Source organism: Saccopteryx bilineata, chromosome 1, assembly GCF_036850765.1.
Source record: "Saccopteryx bilineata isolate mSacBil1 chromosome 1, mSacBil1_pri_phased_curated, whole genome shotgun sequence".
Taxonomy (NCBI): Eukaryota; Metazoa; Chordata; class Mammalia; order Chiroptera; family Emballonuridae; genus Saccopteryx; species Saccopteryx bilineata.
The window spans coordinates 149937054-149958216 of NC_089490.1; the positions used below are offsets into that span (position 1 = coordinate 149937054).

The window sequence follows — 21163 nt, forward strand, 5'->3', positions numbered from 1 at the left end:
GGGTGGATATTCTCCACTTCACTCCCAGACGAGGGTCACCAGGTGTATCCCCATTGGGGTGCATGTGGGAGTCAGTCTGTCTCCTCTTATAAAAAAAAAGATTGGGGAAAAAAAACAAAGAAAGAAAATATGGCCATGGCCAGGTGACTCTGTGGATGAGGAATCACCCTGGTGCACCGAGATCACGAGTTTGACCCCCAGTCACAGCAGGTATGAGAAGCAATCAATGAGTACACAACTAAATGGAACAGCTAAGTGAAACAAGTTCCACTTAGAGAGGGAGTTCTCTTTCCCTCCCCCCCCCTCCCTTTCCCTCTCTCTTCCTCTTTTTTTCTCTCTCAAATCAATGGGGAAAAATTTTAAGTAAAGTGCTACATGTGATTAACAAAATAATTGATATTAATAGGCTAAGGAATTTTTGCCCTGGCCAGATAGCTCAGTTGGTTAGAGCATTGGCCTAGAGAGCTGAGGTTGCCAGTTTAATCCCTGGTCAGGGCACATACAGGAACAGATTGATGGTCCTGTCTCTCCTTTCCTCTGTCTCTCTCGAATCAATAAAATAAACAAAATTAACAAATATATAGACTAAGAATTTTTTTTAAAGACATGTTTATAGCCTGACTGCTGGTGGCGCAGTGGATAGAGCATTGACCTGGGATGAAGTCCCAGGTTCAAAACCCCATGGTTGCTGGATTGAGTGCAGGCTCATCCAGCTTGAGTGCAGGCTCGCCAGCGTGAGTGCAGTGTTGCCAGCTTGAGCATGGGTTCATCAAAATTATCCCATGATCACTGGCTTGAGCCCAAAGGTCACTAGCTTGAGCCCTAGGTCACTGGTTTGAGCAAGGGGTCACTGGCTCAGCTTGAGCCCCTGGGTCAAGGCACATATGAAAAGCAATCAATGAACAGCTAAAGTAATGCAACTCCGAGTATATGCTTCTCATCTCTCTCTCTGTTCCTCTCTTGCAAAAAAGAAAAAAAAAAAAGCTTTATACCTTAAGCTGTGTGGCAATTACATGGTGCATATGTATGTAAAATTCATTGAGCTATAATTTGTACACTTTTCGATATGTATGAAGTATATATATTTTTAAGGTGAGAGGAGGGAAGATAGTGAGGCAGACTCCCACATGTGTCCTGACCGGGATCCACCCAGCAACCCTATTTGGTGCTGATGCTCTAGTACCAAGCTATTTTTAGCACCTGAGGCTGATGCATTGGGATCAAACAAGCTATCCTCAGTGCCCGGGGCCATGCTTGAACCAGTCAAGCCACTGACTGCAAGAGGAGAAAAGGGAGAGAGGGGCCAGAGGGGTGGGAGAGAAGCAGATGGTCACTTCTCCTGTGTGCCCTGACCAGGAATCGAAACTGGGATGTCCATATGCTGGGCTTATGTTCTTTCCGCCAAGCCACCCCCAGGACCTATATGTATGATATACTTTAAAAGTTTATTTAGGTCTGGCCTGTGGTGGCGCAGTGGATAAAACATCAACCTGGAATGCTGAGGTCACTGGTTCAAAACCCTGGGCTTTTCTGGTCAAGGTAAATATGGGAGTTGATGCTTCCTGCTCCTCCTTCCTTCTCTCTCTCCTATCTAAAATGAATAAATAAATAAATAAATAAAATGAATAAATAAAATCTAAAATAATAATAAAAAGTCTATTTAAAAACTTCACACCCATTAAAATGAATATTATTTTTAAAAAGAATGTAACAAGGGTTAGTGAGGGTGTGAAAAAAGTGGAACCCTCATACACTTCTGGTGGAAATGTAAAATGGTTCAACTACTACAGAAAACAGTATAGTAACTCCTCAAAAAATGAAAAATAGAGCTACCATATGATTTAGCAATTCCACTTCTGGGAATATACCCAGAAAAATTAAAAGCAGAGACTCAAACAGATAGTTACCCACCATATTCATAACAGCACGATTCACAACTGCAAGTCTGTCGACAGATGTACTAATAAACAAATTGTGGTATGTACACACAATGGAATATTATACAGACTTAAAAAGGAAATTTTGTCCTTTTGTGGCTGGTTTATTCACTGGTTTACTACTGTATAATTTGACTTATATGAGATCCCTAGAGAAGTTAAATTATCATGCAAACAGAAAGTAAAGTGGTGAGTGTCAGGGATTCAGGGAGAGGGAATGGAGAGAAAGTGTTTAATGGTGACATTTTTCATCTTGGAGGATAATAAAAGTCCAGGAGATGGACGATGATACACAACAACATAATTGTATTTAATACACAGTCTTGTACACTTAAATGGAAGATTTTAACATATATTTTAGTATGAGGGTTTTTTTGTTAGTTTGTTTTTAAAAGGTGATAAGAAATAAGGTTCGCCTGACCTGTGGTGGCACAGTGGATAAACCGGCGACCTGGAATGCTGAGGTCCACAGTTGGAAATTCAGGGCTTGCCTGGTCAAGGCACATACGAGAAGCAACTACTAGTTGATGCCTCCCGTTCCTCTTTCCCTTCTTCTCTATCCTCTCTCTAAAATCAATAAATAAAACATTTTAATTTAAAAAAAGATAAGGTTTCCTCGCCGGTTGGCGCAGCGGTAGAGCGTCGGCCTGGCGTGCGGGGGACCCGGGTTGGATTCCCGGCCAGGGCACACAGGAGAAGCGCCCATTTGCTTCTCCACCCCCCCCCCCCCCCCCCCCCCCCCGCTTCCTCTCTCTCTCTTCCCCTCCCGCAGCCAAGGCTCCATTGGAGCAAAGCAGAGCGTCGCCCCTGGTGGGCGTGCCGGGTGGATCCCGGTCGGGCGCATGCGGGAGTCTGTCTGTCTCTCCCGCTTCCAGCTTCAGAAAAATACAAAAAATAAATAAGTAAAAAAAATAAATAAATAAAGATAAGGTTTGATAGGAGTGGGGTGGGGGCTCCTGGGCCCCACAAATAAGCTGTTAATAACCTGAGTGCATAAAATGGGGGCTTTGCAGTAGCAGAGGCTCCAAGCGAGGACGATTATTTGCCCCCATAAAGCCATTTCTGCAATCCCTTGGCTTCCAAGAGGTAGGGCGCGGACGAGGAGACGCAGCCACTCGTAGGATGCCTCAGTCACTCCGCGCAGCCAAAGAGGATCCGCCGCATCAAGATTCCTGTGAGTGGCCGATTTGAGAAGCGCTGCAACCAATCATCTACCGGTCTAGAGGGCCTGAACACACCCTCCCCAGCACGTTGACAGCCATGTGGACAGCTGCTGCCCGCGCTACTGCCCTCTGCCGGGCTCTCCTAGCTAAGGCGCAGGCTCAGTTAGCTCTGCTTAGCTGCGGCGGGGGTAAGGGCGCATGTGGGCAGTGGTGGGGTTGCTGATCTGGCAACCTGGCGTCAGATCTCCCAGTCGCCCATTTCCCTTTTGGGGCAGTTACAGTTCTTATTTTCTTATTTACTTTACAAAAGTACAAACACAAGCATACTTTTTTTGGGGGGGGTATTTATTAACACAGACCACAATGGTATGTGTGAATTATGTAGACCCTTTAACATGCTGTCCTCAAAACAACTCTAGGGAAAATAGCAGCCTCTTGGTGGAGGATCCTGGCTGACACCACCTTAATCAAGGGACCAAGGTTAACGTCACCAGCAATGAGTCATAATAACATAAACCCCCACCTCCCCAAGGGAACATCACCTCTCTGGTATCCTGGTCTCCTTCCCAGTAATGCAAAAACCTCAGTCTAATCAAGACAAGCCAAACTAAGATTGCAAAGAATTACTGACCACTACCTTTCTTTTCTTTTTTTAAAAAATTTTACTTAATGATTTGAGAGAGAGAGAGAGAGAGAGAGAGAGAGAGAAGAATTGGGGCAGGGAGAGAAAGCTCTAACCAACTGAGCTACCTGGCCAGGAGTTGACCAGTACTTTCAAAAGTGTCAAGGTCATGAAAGACTAAGGGACTGTCACTGACTGGAAGAGTCTAAGGAGACATGACTATTAAATGTGATGAGGAATCCTGGATTGTATCCTGGAACAGAAATAGGACATGAATAAGAAAACAAGAAATCTGAATCAAGTTTGCAGTTTATTAATAGTATTGTACCAAGTTTAATTTCTTAGCTTTAATAAATGTACTATGGTTATGTAAGATGTTAACAATCAGGACAGCTGAGTGAAGGGTATGTAGAAACTCTTTCTTAAAAAGATTTTATTTATTCATTTTAGAAAGAAGGGGGGCAAGCAGAAAGCATTAACTCTCACATGTGCCTTTACTAGGCAAGCTCAGGGTTTCCAACCAGTGACCTCAGCATTCCAGGTCGATCCTTTATCTACTGAGGCACCGCAGGTCAGGCAGGTATGTGGGAACTCTTTACATTATTTTTGAACCTTTTCTATAAGTCTTAAATTATCTCAAAATAAAAAGTAATAAAGTAGTAAATAAATAAAATTATGAAACAAGCACTATTAATACGCTATTTTCCAGAGGAGAAAAATGAGGCATAGAGAGGTAAAGACCCCTGAACAAGGTCATATAGCCAGAAAGCACCAGGGTATGTCTCAGATCCATGGGAGATGGACCAAGAGCCCCTCCCTGGTGCCTTTATTTAAATTAAACAAAGTACTGCATGTTCTGCCTTCATCTTTATCTTTCTCACTGGTTCCTTGTAGATAGACCTATAGGGTGACTTGTTATTAAAAGGCCACTGAAATACATGTTCTTGAAATACATACCTCATTGTTTACATCTACACGTGTACTTCTTCTTTGGTGACAGAGACAGAGATAGAGAGAGGGACAGATAGGGACAGACAGACAGGAAGGGAGAGAGATGAGAAGCATCAATTTTTTGTTGTGGCACCTTAGTTGTTCATTGACTATTTTCTTTTTTTTTTTTCTAAGACATTTTTTTTTTTTTGTATTTTTTCTGAAGCTGGAAACAGGGAGAGACAGACAGACTCCCACATGCGCCAGACCGGGATCCACCCGGCACGCTCACCAGGGGCGATGCTCTGCCCACCAGGGAGCGATGCTCTGCCCCTCCGGGGCGTTGCTCTGTTGCGACCAGAGCCACTCTAGCGCCTGGGGCAGAGGCCAAGGAGTCATCCCCAGCGCCCAGGCCATCTTTGCTCCAATGGAGCCTCGGCTGCGAGAGGGGAGGAGAGAGACAGAGAGGAAGGAGAGGGGGAGAGGTGGAGAAGCAGATGGGCACTTCTCCTGTGTGCCCTGGCCGGGAATCGAACCCGGGACTTCTGCATGCCAGGCCGATGCTCTACCACTGAGCCAACCAGCCAGGGCCCATTGACTATTTTCTTATATGTGCCTTGACCGGGGGCTACAGCAGAGTGAGTGACCCCTTGCTCAAGCCAGTGAGCTTGAGTTCAAGCCAGCAACCTTTGGGCTCAAGCCAGCGACCATGGGGTCATGTTTATGATCCCACACTCAAGCCAGTGACCCTGCGCTAAAGCTGGTGAGCCTGCGCTCAAGCTGGATGAGCCCATGCTCAAGCCAGCGACCTTGGAGTTTTGAACCTTAGTCCTCTGTGTCCAAGTCCGATGCTCTATCCACTGCACCTGGTCAGGCTACACGTATAATTCTAAAAAAAAAAATTTTTGCTGGTTTAGAAAGTATATTAGATAGACATGGTTCTCTAGAGAAATGGAATTGAACAAGCAAACAAACAATCCAGTTAAAATATTGGGAGAGGACCTGAACAGACAATTCTCCCAAGAAGACATACAAATGGCCAACAGATATATGAAAAGATGCTATTTGAGAAGTGCAAATCTGTACTTCAATGAGATACACCTCACACCTGTTAGATTGGCTATTATCAATAAGACAGGTAATAACAAGTGTTGGAGAGGCTGTGAAGAGAAAGGAACCCTCATTCACTGCTGGTGGGAATGCAAATTAGTACAACCATTATAGAAGAAAGTATGGTGGTTCCTCAAAAAACTAAAGAATAGAACTACCTTATGACCCAGCAATCCCTCTACTGGGTATCTACCCAGTAACTCAGAAACATTGGTTAGACACCCCCCCTCATGTTCATCACAGCATTATTCACAGTGGCCAAGATATGGAAACAACCAAAGTGTCTCTCAATAGAGAATTGGATAAAAAAGATGTGATACATATATGCAATAGAATACTACTCAGCCATAAGAAATGATGACATAGTGCCATTTATGACAACATGGATGAACCTTGAGAACATTATACTGAGTGAAATAAATAAATCAGAGAAAGCTAAAACCATATGATTTCACACATAGGTGGAATATAAAACTGAGACTCAGGGACATAAATAAAAGTGAAGTGGTTATGGGGGGAATGTTGGGGAGGGGTGGGAGAAAGAGTATAAAGAGGGACAAATTACAAGGTAACAAAAAATGATTTGACTTTGGGTGATGGGTATACAACATAATCAACTGTTCAAATGCTATAGAAATGTTTACCCAAAACCTATGTACTCTTATTGATTAATGTTAACCTGTTAAATTTAATTTTCTAAATAAAATTTTAAAAATAGAATATACATATACACAGGGTGGGACAAAAATAGGTTACAGTCATTTGTATAGAAAATAATACAATAATAAATAAATAATAATATAAGAATAAACTCTTTTGCATACTCACAACTGTAAACCTACTTTTGCCCCATCCTGATATATGATTTACTATATATAACATATATTATAATAGAATATATGTATAATTTATTATAAGGAATTGAATCACATGATATAAGAGCCAATGGTATAAGTTCCAGTTCAAAGGCTAGCCCAGGCCTGACACCCAACCACTGATGTTTCAGTTGTGGTCTGAAGGCAGGAAAAGACCAATGTCCCAGCTGAAGGCACTCAGGCAGGAGAAATTCGCTTACTCCATAGAGGGTCAGCCTTTTTGTTCTATTCGGCCACCAGCTTGAATCGAAAGAGGCCCACCTGTATTGTGGAGGGCAATCTGGTTTACTCAGTCTACCGATTTGAATGTTAATCTCATCCAAATACATCCTCATAGAAAAACCCAGAATAATGTTTGACCAAATATCTGTACATCCTGTAGCCCAACTAAGTTGACAAATAAAATTAACCATCAGAAAAGGTAAGGAAACTTGTCATTTTAAAAGCTATTGACAGATTTCCCACACTCATCAACGTTCCCACAGCCTCATAGGTACTGGCGTGTGGTCAAGTATTCTGATTTTTGCCAATTTTACCATCACCTGCCCACTCTTTTAAAAGTTCTCTAAATCTAGATGTTTTTCCTACAAAACTTCTTGCAAAGCTCAAGATTGAACAAGGGAGTGGGCAGCAGTAGAATGGCTTGGAATAACTGCAGCCATAACCTGTGACCCAAGCCTCTCTCCACCCTCCAATTGGTCTTCTCAGAAGGGCTGGAATGCAAAAACAAAGATGACCCACTCAACTGTCCTGTGTCCAGGAGGTGCTGGTAAATTGGGCCCTTGCTTTGTGCATGTTGAAGTACCAACATTTCAGACAGATGTAGGAATAAGTCACCTGACTAACTCACTTTAATTCAATTTATATACTGAGCATTTTTGAGCACCTGCTATCCTGTTATGTACAGGCACTGTACTGGGTAATAAGGATAGGGCAGTGAACAAGCAAAGACTGGACTGTGTGAAGTTTCTGTTCTTGCTGGATGAGATAGATAATAAGCAAATAGGAGATAAGTGAAAGAGAGCAAGGAAAATAGATGGGGGTTGGTTTTTTAAATTACTTTTTAAAATAAAAGTTTTATGGGGGTAGACAATTTAAGCCAGATGCAAACACTTAAGTGAACAGCTCCCCTCCCTCCTGCCCACTCTCTAACAGTCAGTCTGATGGTGGGAGATGCTATTTTTTTAAATTTATTTTTATTTTTATTTTTCTTAAGTTGGAAACAGGGAGGCAGTCAGACAGACTACTGCATGCGCCCGACCAGGATCCACCCGGCATGCCCACCAGGGGGCGGTGCTCTGCCCATCTGGGGCATTGCTCTGCCACAATCAGAGCCATTCTAGCGCCTGAGGCAGAGACCACAGAGCCATCCTCAGTGCCTGGGCAAACTTTGCTCCAATGGAGCCTCGGCTGCAGGAGGGGAAGAGAGAGACAGAAAGGAAGGAGAGGGGGAGGGGTGGAGAAGCAAATGGGCGCCTCTCCTGTGTGCCCTGGCCGGGAATCGAACCTGGGACTCCCGCACACCAGGCCGACGCTCTACCACTGAGCCAACCGGCCAGGGCCTATTTTATTTTTTTATTTATTTTTATTTATTCAGAGACAGAGAGAGAGTCAGAGAGAGGGATGGATAGGGACAGACAGACAGGAACGGAGAGAGATGAGAAGTATCAATCATGCCCTGGCCGGTTGGCTCAGCGGTAGAGCGTCGGCCTAGCGTGCAGAGGACCCAGGTTCGAATCCCGGCCAGGGCACATAGGAGAAGCGCCCATTTGCTTCTCCACCCCTCCGCCGCGCCTTCCTCTCTGTCTCTCTCTTCCCCTCCCGCAGCCAAGGCTCCATTGGAGCAAAGATGGCCCGGGCGCTGGGGATGGCTCTGTGGCCTCTGCCCCAGGCGCTAGAGTGGCTCTGGTCGCAACATGGCGACACCCAGGAGGGTCGCAACATGGCGACGCCCAGGATGGGCAGAGCATCGCCCCCTGGTGGGCAGAGCGTCGCCCCCTGGTGGGCATGCCGGGTGGATCCCGGTCGGGCGCATGCGGGAGTCTGTCTGACTGTCTCTCCCTGTTTCCAGCTTCAGAAAAAAAAAAAAAAAAAAAAAAAAGAAGTATCAATCATTAGTTTTTCATTGCACATTGCAACACCTTAGTTGTTCATTGATTGCTTTCTCATATGTGCCTTGATTGCGGGCCTTCAGCAGACCGAGTAGCCCCTTGTTGGAGCCAGCTACCTTGGGTTCAAGCTGGTGGGCTTTTGCTCAAACCAGTTGAGCCCGCGCTCAAGCTGGCGACCTCGGGGTCTCGAACCTGGGTCCTCTGCATCCCAGTCCGATGCTCTATCCACTGCGCCACTGCCTGGTCAGGCAAGAGATGCTACTATTTTAGAATAGGTGATCAGGCAGGGCCTCTCTGAAAAGGTGACATTTGTGGAGTGGAAGTGAGGGAAGGCCATGTAGGCACTTGTGGAAATGTGCCCAACTGGAAGGAGCTGTCAATACAAAGGTCCTGAGGTGGGAGCTTGCTTGGGCACTCAAGAAATACATGTGGCCTGACCAGGCAGTGGCGCAGTGGAAAGAGCGTCGGACTGGGATGCAGAGGACCCAGGTTCGAGACCCCGAGGTCGCCAGCTTGAGCACTGGCTCATCTGGTTTGAGCAAAAGCCCACCAGCTTGAACCCAAGGTAGCTGGCTCCAACAAGGGGCTACTTGGTCTGCTGAAGGCCCGCGATAAAGGCACATATGAGAAAGCAATCAATGAACAACTAAGGTGTTGCAATGTGCAATGAAAAACTAATGATTGATGCTTCTCATCTCTCTCCGTTCCTGTCTGTCCCTGTCTATCCCTCTCTCTGACTCACTCTCTGTCTCTGTAAAAAAAGAAAAAGAAAAAAGAAATACATTGTGGCTGTTTTGGACAGTTCTGGGACTTGTAACAGCAGTGTGATCATAGGAGAGTGGCTTAGCCTCTCTGAACCTCCAGTTTCCTTATCTATAAAATGGGCCTAAGCATTTCTACCCTGAGAAGATTAAATGAGATTGTACCTAGAACAGTGCCTGGTGAGGAGTGAGTCCTTCAAAAACAGAAGCCATTAGGAACAACAGCCTCTTCTTGCTTTCTGGAGGGGAGAGCTAGGTGAGGAGGGAACTGGCCTAACCTGCTGCCAAGATAGGCAGTTGCAGAGGGAAGGGGCTTCGATTTCTCCTGGAGACATCCAAGTACAGTGTGTGTGTGTGTGTGTGTGTGTGTGTGTGTGTGTGTTCTCCAAGTACAGGGTGTGTGTGTGTGTGTGTTTTCTTCTGAGTCATATTAGGGTTGTGAAAAGGCAGGGCTTTTCTTTCATGTCTGACCTGAACCCCTTGGTTCTCTGTTCCTCACAAGATCACATCTTTTCATTTAGATGGGAAACTGAGGCACTGAGGGTTTGGGGCCTAGACAAATCCAGGCAGGAGCTGTGTGGACTGCAAACAAGTCAGCCAAAGATGGAGAAATTCCTTGAAGTGGGGGCCTCGGGATGGCATTAGCCCCCTCTCTCTGTCTCTACTCCTATCTACCAGACAGAGACACGGAGAGAGACAGAGACAATACAGGGACATCGAGAGAGAGAGAGAGAGAGAGAGAGAGAGAGAGGGAGAGAGAGAGAAACAGTGACTCAGAGACATGGAACAGAAACTCAGAGAGATGGAGAGAGACATGGGGACAATAGAAAGACACAGAGAGTGGACAGGCAAATTCATAGACACACAGATTGTGAGACATAGGTGGAGGTAGAAAAAGGGTAGGCGACGCAGAGGGACGGACACAGAGTGACCTAGATTTAGTATAAGATATAAAAGCATAGACCCAAAATTGGAGGGACAGGGCGAACCCAGAAAGGAACACCCTTTAGGGAGACTCTGGGTTGCCCCGCTGGGGGTTGCGCCAAGTCCTCCCCCTACGCCACCCCCGTCGTGCCTGGACTCTGACTTCAAAGCCCGCGTGGATTCTATAAATGGCCAGGCGGCCGCTGGAGTGAGTCAGCTTCTGCGTCACCGCCGCCGGGTCCCTGCCAGGCCCCGCCCCTACATGTCCCGGGCCGCCAGGGGGCGCGGGCCGTGAGCTTGGCCCGGGCGCAGGTCCTCCCATGCGTAATAGCGACTGTGACCAGCCGAGGGCGGCTTTGGGTGAGCCGCATCCCGAAATCTGAGTGTTCGAATCCTGGCTCCGCCACCCTCATGCTGTGTGCTTCTTCTCTCGGTGCCTTATATGGACCCCACCTCATAAGGCTATTGTGAGGAAAACCGAACAGATCCAATGCACTAGGAGCTAATTGTTAGTTCATTTATGTATTATAGTGTATCTTTAACATATCATTACACGCCACAACTTTCCTTAGTTGCCTTAGCCCAGTCGTTCTCAAATGAGGAAGATCTGCCTTCCCCCCTTCTCTGGGATCATTTGTTAATGTCCAGAGACATTTCTGTTTGTCTAGCGTCGACTAAGGAGGTATTACTGGTATCTAGTAGGCAGAAACCAGGATGCTGCTTAAAGTCTTACAATGCTCAGGGCAGCCCCCCACCACGCAGAATTATCCAGCCACGATGTCCACAGTGCTCAGGTTGCAAAACTTGCCTTTGCTTCTTAGCATTAAGGGCAGGGACCTGGGTTCAAATTCTGCTCTGCCCATTGGCAAGCTGTGTGACTCGGGAAGTGATTCTGCAAACCCTGTGTCAGTTTCCCCATCTTTAGATTGTGTATAATAACAGCATCCACTTCTGGGGGTGTTGTGAGGATTGCACATGTGCACTGATACATGCACAGTGCTTGGAGCAGGGCCTGACATAAGGGCTATTGTCATATTAGCATATCACAGCTGTGCCCTTAGCATGTGGCCAGCAAATTGCATGTTCTTAACATATTAGTAGATGGTAGGTTGCTGACATGTCATCCAAGTGTCATTAATATGGCCTTGATATATGTGGCATAATGTGGGCATGTCACCCTGTGGTCCAGCGGTGGGACCAGGCTAACTGGGATTGCTTGCAGGTATCCCCTTCAGGCCATCTTGGCTGGGGCAAGGATGAATGGGGATGTCCATGGGGCCTGAAACCTGCTAACACAGTCAGCCCATGGCACAGGCAACCCATAGGTAGATGGGGAGGGTGAGTTCCAGGATCTCACGAGGGGCTAAAGGGATAGAAATGGGGTGCCAGACTCAGCAGAATACTGCTATTTCCTGAGTTCTCCCCTATGCCAGGCCCAGCACTGGGCATGTCAGAGGCCTTGTTTCTTCTGATACCCCCAACATTCTCACTAGGCAGGCACTATCATTAGCCCATTTTACAGATGTAGCAACAAAGGCTCTAGAGAAGAAGGGATTTGTCTATAGTTATGCACTGTTAGTTTCTGAAGTTATACTTAGGGTGGTGCTCACTAAACTACCAGGTGTGGCAGTCCTGCCTCAACCCTGGAGAGAGTCATGGAGAGATGGCCTCATAGACACAGAGAGCCTCAGAGACAGATACAAAGAGACCGGGAGACTCAGCCAGAGGCCCAAAGAACAGTGGGGGTTGGGGAGGAGTGGGGAAAGGTTAGTCTCTGTCTGGCTAAGTCCCCTCCACCAAAGAATAACCCAGGCAGCCCCCCTAGGTGGAAACAATGACACAATCAGCTCCCAATACCAAGGCCCTGACATCACGAAAGGGGGGTGGCTGAGGTGGGGGGTGCCCCGCCTCTTGGCAGGCCCCTGTGGCCAATGAGACAGCTTTGGAAGAGGCCCGGGCAGCTTCCGTAGCTTCAAAAACGTGTGAGGAGGGAAGAGGGTGCAGACAGAGCCTCAGCTGCTGCGGCAGTCTTCAGAGCTACGGTAACCACTGCCCACCACCGGCCAAAATGTCCTCTGCTCACTTCAACCGAGGCCCCGCCTACGGCCTGTCAGCGGAGGTCAAGAACAAGGTAGGGCTAGAGGGCTTCCCTGGGTCAGGCCCACATGGCCTGTCAGGCCAGAGGCTTCACTCTTGGGGTTCCCTGAACCCCCTACTGCTTATGCCATGCGACTTGGAACCTGAGAGGGAAGAAGGACAAGTATGCCTTAGAGGCCACCTTCCCCTACCCCCTGAGCATCCCAGAGCTTTGGCTACTGTTGGGGGGTGGGATGGGGGGCATAAAGGCAACCACAAGTAAACAGAGGGACCATTCCATTGTGAAGACCCTACTTGATCAGAATCCCCTGTTTACCCTTTGTTTTTGTGGGGGCTGGGGGAGACTATTGATCTTCCCAGCTCCCTCAACCTCATAAAGAAGTTGGGGAGCGCTTGAGAGCTGAGGTTCCTGGGAGGTGAGCTCTAGAAAGGGAAGGGAGAAGGAGGCAGCTGAGGAGGGCAGAGTGGGCATTAGAAACAGGGGAGGGGCCTGACCAGGTGGTGGCGCAGTGGATAGAAACAGGGGAGGGGTCTTCTAATTTTGGAATTAGGAAGATACTGAGTCATGACCTCCATGCTATGGATGGGTAAACTGAGGTTCCAAGTGGACAGGCAAGTAGCTAGGGTCCTACAAAAGGGAGGTGCAGAGCTAGGCCCCTGGCCTCACCCCTCTCTACACCAGAATGGGGTCAATAACTTCTCCAGGGCAGCGAACTTGAAGTCCCCCAACCCACCAACCCACTGGAATGCTCCCATGTGGCCTGCCAGGGGAGGAGCCCAAGCCCCATTAGACAGAGAGGCACACTGAGGAGCCGGGTGGCCTTTGGCAAAGTCCCACAGCGAGGAAGTGGGGAGCTGATACTGGAACCTTGGTCAGGGATCCTCGTGGCTGTAGGAGGGGCAGGTGTGGTGCGGGAGCTCAGGCGGGAGACACATCTCAGTGCTCCCCGCCCTGCCCCGCCCCCCCTCAGCGTCGGCCCCAGAGCTCAGCGGAGCCGCCATGCCATATAAGGCGGCCTCGGGGAGCCCGGCCCGCGGGGCCGCGCTATATAAGGGCCGGTTAGCTTTATAAAGCCGGGCTACTGGGGAGGGGGGTGGCAAGGCTGGGGCCAGGTGAGGGGGCTGCCCCCTCTCCCGTCCCCCTCCCCCAGGAGGTGCAGCCCTGTCCCCCAGGTGCTGGGAGTCTGTCTGGGATGGGGGCGGAGGGTTATAAGAAACGGAGATTCTTTCTGGGAGCCTGAGACAGGAGAGAGTTGGATGGGGGAGGGCGAGCCAGGAGCAAGATAAGACTGAGACGTGGGTGGAGAGGTAGCCAGGTGGGGAGGTTAGGGGGCAGACAGACTAGTCCCATCCCCACCGGAGGCAGGGGACCTGTGTCCGAAATGGAGAGTGACCCACAGATGGAGGAGTCATGAGTCCCACCCCCAGCCAGACATGGAGAGATGGGGACAGGAAGACAGAGCCAAGGAAAGACAGACAGAGCTGGGGGAGAGAGAGACTGAAGACCCTGGGACTAGGGAGAGAGACAGAGAAATACAGACAGCACTGGGGCCAGAAGTAAGAGAAAGACAAGCCCCGACCCCCTGCCAGAGCTGGAGTGGAGATGAGGACCTGGAGACAGAGATGCAAGAAAAAGCAGTCCCCTGCAAGGCAGCATTCAGGGGCACCTCCTTAGGGCTCCTCCTCCCTTGACAGAGGTGCCCCGTTTTATAGCAGGGGTTGGACTGGGGGGAGGGCCAGGGAAAGCAAAACCCCAAGTTTGGCCTGGAGGGGGAACCAGGAGGCCAGGCACCCCCCCCCCAACTTACAGCATCCATCTCTCCACCCACCCTTTTCTGCATTCTCTGGTGCCAAACCTCAGAATGCCTGGAATGGCCCCTTGGGCAGGTGCCACTTCAGCCCTGGCCCTCAGCCCCCTCAGGAGCCCCTCCCCCCCCCCATGGACACTGTGGCAGGATTGCCTTAGTTGGGAAGGGACAAGGAAGGAGATCAGGTTTACAGAGCAAAGGCTGCTTCCCCCAACATCCTCACCATCATCTTTGTGCCCTCCACCCCCAGCTGGCCCAGAAGTACGACCTCCAGCGGGAGCAGGAGCTTCGAGATTGGATTGAAGGAGTGACAGGACGCCGCATTGGCAACAATTTTATGGACAGCCTCAAAGATGGCATCATTCTTTGCGAGTGAGTGGGGCACCATTGGTCCAGACTCTGCCTAGGGCTGCCCCCAACCGGTATTCATCTCTCCCCCTCAACCCCTTCAGTGACCATGAGCTGGCTTGGGCACTTTATATCTCAGACCTTGAAACAGTCCTCTGAGGTGGCAAATAATCATGTGCCCATTGAATAGGAAAGAATACTGAGACTCAGGTAAAACACATCACCCAAAGTCCCTGCAATTCGAAAAGAAATGACTCCAGATTCTAGCGTCTTAAACATCATCCATACAGGACACACAGGCCCATTTATGGCCTCCAGCATCCCAAGAGAGAGGTCACAGCTAGAAGACAGTAGGTATCAATGGCTATCTATTGCTGGCTGGGTGATGTGAGGGATGTGCCACAGTAATTTAACTAGGTTCTGATTTTCTACTCTTCTCAGAACTTAAATCACTGAGGGAGATGCAAACCTTCATAGCTCTGAAGCCCTGATCCCAGGCTCAACCACAACTCTAACGCTGGTCCTGTCTGCATCTCTGAGTCTGACCCAGGGCAGGGTGATCATGAAGGCTAGAGTCTGCCCTTGGGAACGTTCATTATCAAACCCTAGGTGCTGGAGATGCCAGGGTATTTTGTTCTACAGTATTTACTGGGGTCAAGAAATAAGGAGACAGCTTGGTGTCCCAGCTCCGTCAGTGCAACTGGGCCTTAGAGTGCAGAGCCATTCACCACTTCAGTCCACAATGCACCAAGCTTTTTGGAGCTCCCGCTGTGTGCCAGGTCTAGGCACTGGGGATAGTGAACATCCTTGGAGCTCACAGTGAGCTTTAAAGTTTGTTCAAATTGCTTTTCCAGAGAGAGAAGAAGGGAGAGAGAGAGAGAGAGAGAGAGAGAGAGAGAGAAACATTGATTTCTTGTTCCACTTATCCATGCATTCATCGGTTGATTCTTGTAGGTGCCCTGACTGGAGATTGAACCCACAGTCTTGGCATATCAGGGCAACACTCTAACCAACTTAACCAACTGAACTACCCGGCCAGGGCATACAAGGCACTTTAGTCTTATTGGGGAGATGAATTGAACAATAGATGAAATAATCACATCCTTATCTATGGTGAGAAATGACGTGGAGAAGTTAGTGGGGAAGGAGGGGAACCACGTGGGGTAAAGCTTTGCTGCTTTGTATAGAATGGTCTGGGAGGTGTTTCTGAAGAGGTAACATTTGTGTAGGGCCTTGGACTAAGTGAGGGAGGAAGCCAGGTGGGTGTCTGAGGGAACAGTGGTCCAGGCAAAGGGGAAAAGCCAGTGCAAAGGCCCTGAGGTGGGAATGTGCCTGTGTGTTCCAGGAACAGCAAGGAGTGGCTGGCACAGGATGATTCAGGGAAGTGGAGGGACTTCGGTGAGGGCCAGATGACATGGGGCCTTTTAAACATACTAAGGAATTAGGAAACTATGGGAGCATTTTGAAGTGGGGAGTAACTGGCATTATTTTTATATATTTTTATTTTTTCAAGATTTGAAAAAAAATTTATTGACTTTACAGAGAGAGAAAAGAGGGGAGGAGCAAGAAGTGTCAACTCATAGTTGCTTCACTTTAGTTGTTCATTGCTTGCTTATTGTATGTGCCTTGACCAGGCAAGCCCAGGTTTTGAACTGGCGACCTTAGCATTCCAGGTCAATGCTCCAACCACTGTGCCACCACATGCCAGGCCTAGAATTGTTTTTAAAAGGCCGTTCTTGCTGTGAGACGAAGCGGAGTCTGTAGGGGACAAGGTGGAAGCTGGGGGCCCACAGGGAGGCCATTGTAAAAGCCCTCGTGAGAGAAAGAGAGGCTAGGGGCTCAAAGCATGGTAGTGGGGAGCTGTGGCCTTCTGGATGTCTTCAGAAGGCAGAGCCAGAGGCCTTGCTAAGGGACTGGATGTAGGGGGTAAGAGAAGGCAGAGGAAAGTCAAGGACAAATGTATGCCCCTGGAAGGGTAAGTTTCCTGAGTTGGGGAGGAAGGCAAAAGTTCTGTTGGCGGAAGTGGGCGCCAGGAGTCCAGGGTGCAGTGCATTTTAATTTGAGACACCCATGTAGGGAGCTTCAGGGAGATACTGAGTAGTGGTTGGCATGTCAGCGGCATTTAAAGTCAAGAGACTGGCTGGATGAGATCAAGGGGTTGAGTGTGGCAGAGAAGTCAGAGGCCTGAGCTGCAGGCTCTCAAAGGTGTAGAGGTTCCAAAGAGAAAAGGAGACTGAAACTCAGTCTCCAGGGCGGCGGGGGCGCACCGGGGGATTCCCACACACCTTAGACAAGGAGGCTTTCTGACCAGGGGCAGAGTCTCGCTCCTGCACCTGGTTTCCTGTCTTGGTCCTGCCTGTGTTTTGGGGGTGGGTGGTCATGGGGTGGGATGGGGCTCTAGCTGAGAGTGGACTGCAGTGGGAAACAGCAAAATGGATGTCGCCTACCAACTGTCATCCTGACCTCTTGTCCTTTGGGTGGGGCCACCTTTGTCACTCCTCTTCCCTGCTCTGTGCAGGTTCATCAATAAGCTCCAGCCAGGCTCTGTGAAGAAGATTAATGAGTCGACACAAAACTGGCACCAGGTGAGCCTCTTTAACTCTTTCAGCCCCTCACCACAGCCACTTAAGACACCCTGCACTCCCTACCACTCACTACCACCTGCTCCCCCAGCTGGAGAACATAGGCAACTTCATCAAGGCCATCACCAAGTATGGGGTGAAGCCCCACGACATCTTTGAGGCAAATGACTTGTTCGAAAACACCAACCACACCCAGGTGCAGTCCACCCTCCTGGCCCTGGCTAGCATGGTGAGTGTGGGTCAAGGTGGTCTCGGGCCAGAGGGACTGGTGGTCTGGGCTGGGATTTGAGTGGGGCCACTCATATCCCTAAACCCAGTGTGTTGGGAGGGGCAGAGCAGATGCTAGAAGGGGACAGTGCAGCCCGAGGCTCCCTTGTCAATCCATGCTCCCTTCCTCTCCCCCAGGCCAAGACGAAAGGGAACAAGGTGAATGTGGGGGTAAAGTATGCAGAGAAGCAGGAGCGAAAATTTGAGCCAGAGAAGCTTCGAGAAGGGCGGAACATCATTGGGCTGCAGGTACTGCCCCTAGCCCTGGGTCTCACTGCTGCTCAGCTGAGGCTGGAGGTTTAGGAGGCCAGGAAGGCATCCTAGTGCCAGCAGGCTTTGGGGGACAGCATATTTGGCCTTAATCATGTTAGGTGCTGTGCTCTAACTCTGTATGCTAACTCAGTCCTCCAACAGCTCCAGAAGGTCGGTATTGTTACCATCACATCATTTATATAGAAACTGAGGCCTGGAGAAGCTAGCTCACTTGTCACGATCACCCAAGTGATGAGTGGCCAAGCTGAGACTTGAACCCTGGGAGTCAGGCCTGGGTGCCCAGAGCCACTTGCTGAGCTGTGGCACTTTCTCTGGGCCTGTTTCCAGTTTGTAGCCTGATGGTGGAAACAATGCCTCGTTAGAGGGCCATGTGAGTGTCCATGGACATCAGTGGTGAGGCTCGGTAACCCTCGAGGTGACTCTCCTTTTGCTTCTCTAGATGGGCACCAACAAGTTTGCCAGCCAGCAGGGCATGACGGCTTATGGTACCCGGCGCCACCTCTATGACCCCAAGCTGGGTACAGATCAGCCCCTGGACCAGGCCACCATCAGCCTGCAGATGGGTACCAACAAAGGAGCCAGCCAGGTGTGTGGGGGGCCAGGGGCAGGCTGGTGGGGCTCTTGCCCTTACTGTGCCCATGGCCTGACTTCACTGCCTTTCACAGGCTGGCATGACGGCTCCTGGGACAAAGCGGCAGATCTTCGAGCCAGGGCTGGGCATGGAGCACTGTGACACTCTCAATGTCAGCCTGCAGATGGGCAGCAATAAGGGGGCCTCACAACGGGGCATGACGGTGTACGGGCTGCCGCGTCAGGTCTATGACCCCAAATACTGCTTGACGCCTGAGGAGCTGGGCGAGCCTGCCCACAACCACCACCCACACAACTACTACAATTCTGCCTAGGGCCTTGGGCCTCCTGCCTTCCCCCCAGGGAGGCTGGCTGCTGCTCTTAGCAGGGCCTGGCCTGGCCCTGCTGACTCCCCCGCACCCTGCATGGCGCCCTCCAGCCCCTGGCACCTGCCTACAGGGTTAAAGTTTGGGGGAAGCAGACCCGGGGGGACTATGGGGGGGAGGGGAACCTCCTCCCTGGAACACTGCAGACTCGAACATTGAGCCGGGTGTTCTCAATAGCACCCAAAGGACACACTGAGCAAAGCTACCCCGGCTGTCCCCCCGTTCCCTCACAGGTGGGTTCTCCCCAGGACAAGAAGCCCCCCAAGCAAAGCCCTTCAGAGTCCAGGCTCGGCCTGTCCCGACCCCATTCCCGCAGTGGGAACCAACTGCATGCCCAGAGACCCAGCAGACACACACGGTTTGGTTTGCAGCGATGGTGTATGTGAATGTGACAGCAGTATTTTTAACGCGAGCACTTTTTCTATTTCACTGGAGCACAATAAATGACTGTAAAATCATCCGAAGACTCAAGCTGCTCTGTCCTGGAGTCAGCATGGCTCTTGCATATGCTCAAACAGCCTTGCTCAGATATGCTTCGTTGCTGGGAACACACATCTGTACAGAACACGTACCCTAACATACATACAAGGAGCTCACAGCCACTTGGCTGGACCCAGGAGGGACAAGCATACACTCATACACAATCCCCCCACACACCACTTGGTGGGTACGGTGTGCACATGCTCTCTGCAGCCTTAGAGGCAAACACAGATACACACACATGCAGTATACAGACTCCCACATAAAGACATATAACAACGCACTTCTCCACGTGTATTCAAAACCCACACACACATGCTTAGTACCCATGTACTTTTCCGGGGAGCTTGTGAGTTGTGAGAAAGAGCTTAAGTGGTGGGATGTGCCAGATGGGACAGGTGACCTTGGGCAAGTCACCTCCCCTCTCTAGGCCTCTTTTTCCATCTGAGAAATGGGAACAGCAAGGCTTATGGGGTTATGGGGAAGCTTAAATGACTCCAAACAGGATGACATTTGGCACCAACCAATGACAATGGACAAGTTGGGTCCTAGAGGCCCCTGTGGGCAGAAGGACTCCATTAGTCCTTTGTGGGAGTGCATCTTTGGGGGGTGGGGTGAGAGGGGACAGGGCAGTGGGCAAGGATGGGCATTTTGGGGGCCCAGGTCAATGGTCCTTTACCAACCGGCAGAGCAGTTAAGTAGCTGACTGGGGCGTGACTGCCTTGTGCACCGGCTCACTGCCCTCTCTTTAGGGCTGATTCTCTGGTCTCGTTTGCCATTCCAGGACCATAAAAGTCTGTGGACAGACCCCCCAGTATCCCTATGTTTTAGAAGGGACCCTGTTCTTCCGTGACGTCGGCCCGTCACACCTCTTGCATGCTACCAACCGTCAGAGTTCCAAGGAAACTGCAGCCATGCAGGGGTCACAGAACAGCTTCTCCCTGCCTTTGCCAGGGCAGGGGATGGGGCTAGAACGAGGGGATCTGCAGAGACAGACACCAGAAGCCCCTGGGGCCTCGTAAACTGGATTCCAGACGCTCTTGGCCTGGCTACTGTGAGTCCTGCTCCCTCAGGGCCAGCTGCGGAAGCTATGCTGAGGAGGATCCACGTCTGGCTCTGGGCCCTGCCTCCTCTGAAAAACAGCACCATATTAGCACTGGGCCAGTGAGACTGGGGTGGGAGGGCCCTGGGTGCCAGAGGGCCACGCCTCTTTTCCTTAGACCCCAGAGGCAATCCCACTCAGGCACATCTGCCACTCTGCCTGTGCCAGTGGCTCCTGTTGGGCCAGGATATCTAACCTGGGACCCTGGAGGGAAGGTGGGACCACCAGGAAGGGGCATCTCAGGGCATCAAGAGAAATCCAAAGCACAGGTCCCCTGCTGCTCAGGCTCAAGAGGCGGAGCTGGACCTGCCCCAGGCTGCTGAGCGTCAGGACCCCCAAACCCATGAGGACCCCATGCATAGCCCAGGTGTGCAACATCAGCCATGTTCAGGTACGTGCTTTCTCCAGCACTACCAAGCAATGAAAATTCTGACACTCTACCCAGAGTGTCAGATCCCACAGAATAAGGGCTCAGTCCTACAAGGTGTACCTCCCCCACTTCAGCCCCCAGTTGCAAGTCCAGGTGCTTCTGACCAGCTGGCCATAGATTGTTTTCCCATGACCCTCTCCTCGGGTTAGATTTATCCACTAGGGTAAGCTCACAGAACTCAGAGAAACATTTTATCAGATTACGGGTTTATTACAGAATGATGTAACTCAGGAACAGCCAGATGGAAGAGCTGCACAGGGCCCGGCAGGGGGAAGGGGCGCAGAGCTGCCATGCCTTCTCCATGTGCACCACCCTCCTGATACCTCCATGTGTTCGCCAACCTTGAAGCTCATCAAATCTATTTACTTCTTACTTATCTCAGTGAGA

At 50.0% G+C, this 21163-nt stretch overlaps 1 protein-coding gene across 2 annotated transcripts; it reads left to right on the top strand.

Annotated features, from left to right (window-relative positions):
- Positions 1-12420: 12420 nt before the first annotated feature.
- CNN1 (calponin 1) lies at positions 12421-19215 on the top strand. 2 transcript variants are annotated; one of them, XM_066253355.1, is made up of 7 exons: positions 12421-12564; positions 14589-14710; positions 17205-17271; positions 17360-17497; positions 17674-17784; positions 18248-18394; positions 18474-19215. In XM_066253355.1, exons 1-7 carry the CDS (start codon positions 12502-12504, stop codon positions 18711-18713), a joined length of 888 nt encoding a protein of 295 aa, XP_066109452.1. In that variant the 5' UTR covers positions 12421-12501; the 3' UTR covers positions 18714-19215. The 2 variants fall into 2 exon arrangements, with proteins under 2 accessions (XP_066109452.1, XP_066109453.1); XM_066253356.1 differs by lacking the exon at positions 12421-12564 and adding an exon at positions 13601-13703.
- Positions 19216-21163: the final 1948 nt, after the last annotated feature.

Coding starts and splice junctions, on each gene's coding strand:
- CNN1 (XM_066253355.1), top strand. CDS start 12,502: ATGTCCTCTGCTCACTTCAACCGAGGCCCCGCCTACGGCCTGTCAGCG. Junction 12,565..14,588: donor CAGCGGAGGTCAAGAACAAG/GTAGGGCTAGAG, acceptor CTCCACCCCCAG/CTGGCCCAGAAGTACGACCT. Junction 17,272..17,359: donor CGACACAAAACTGGCACCAG/GTGAGCCTCTTT, acceptor CTGCTCCCCCAG/CTGGAGAACATAGGCAACTT.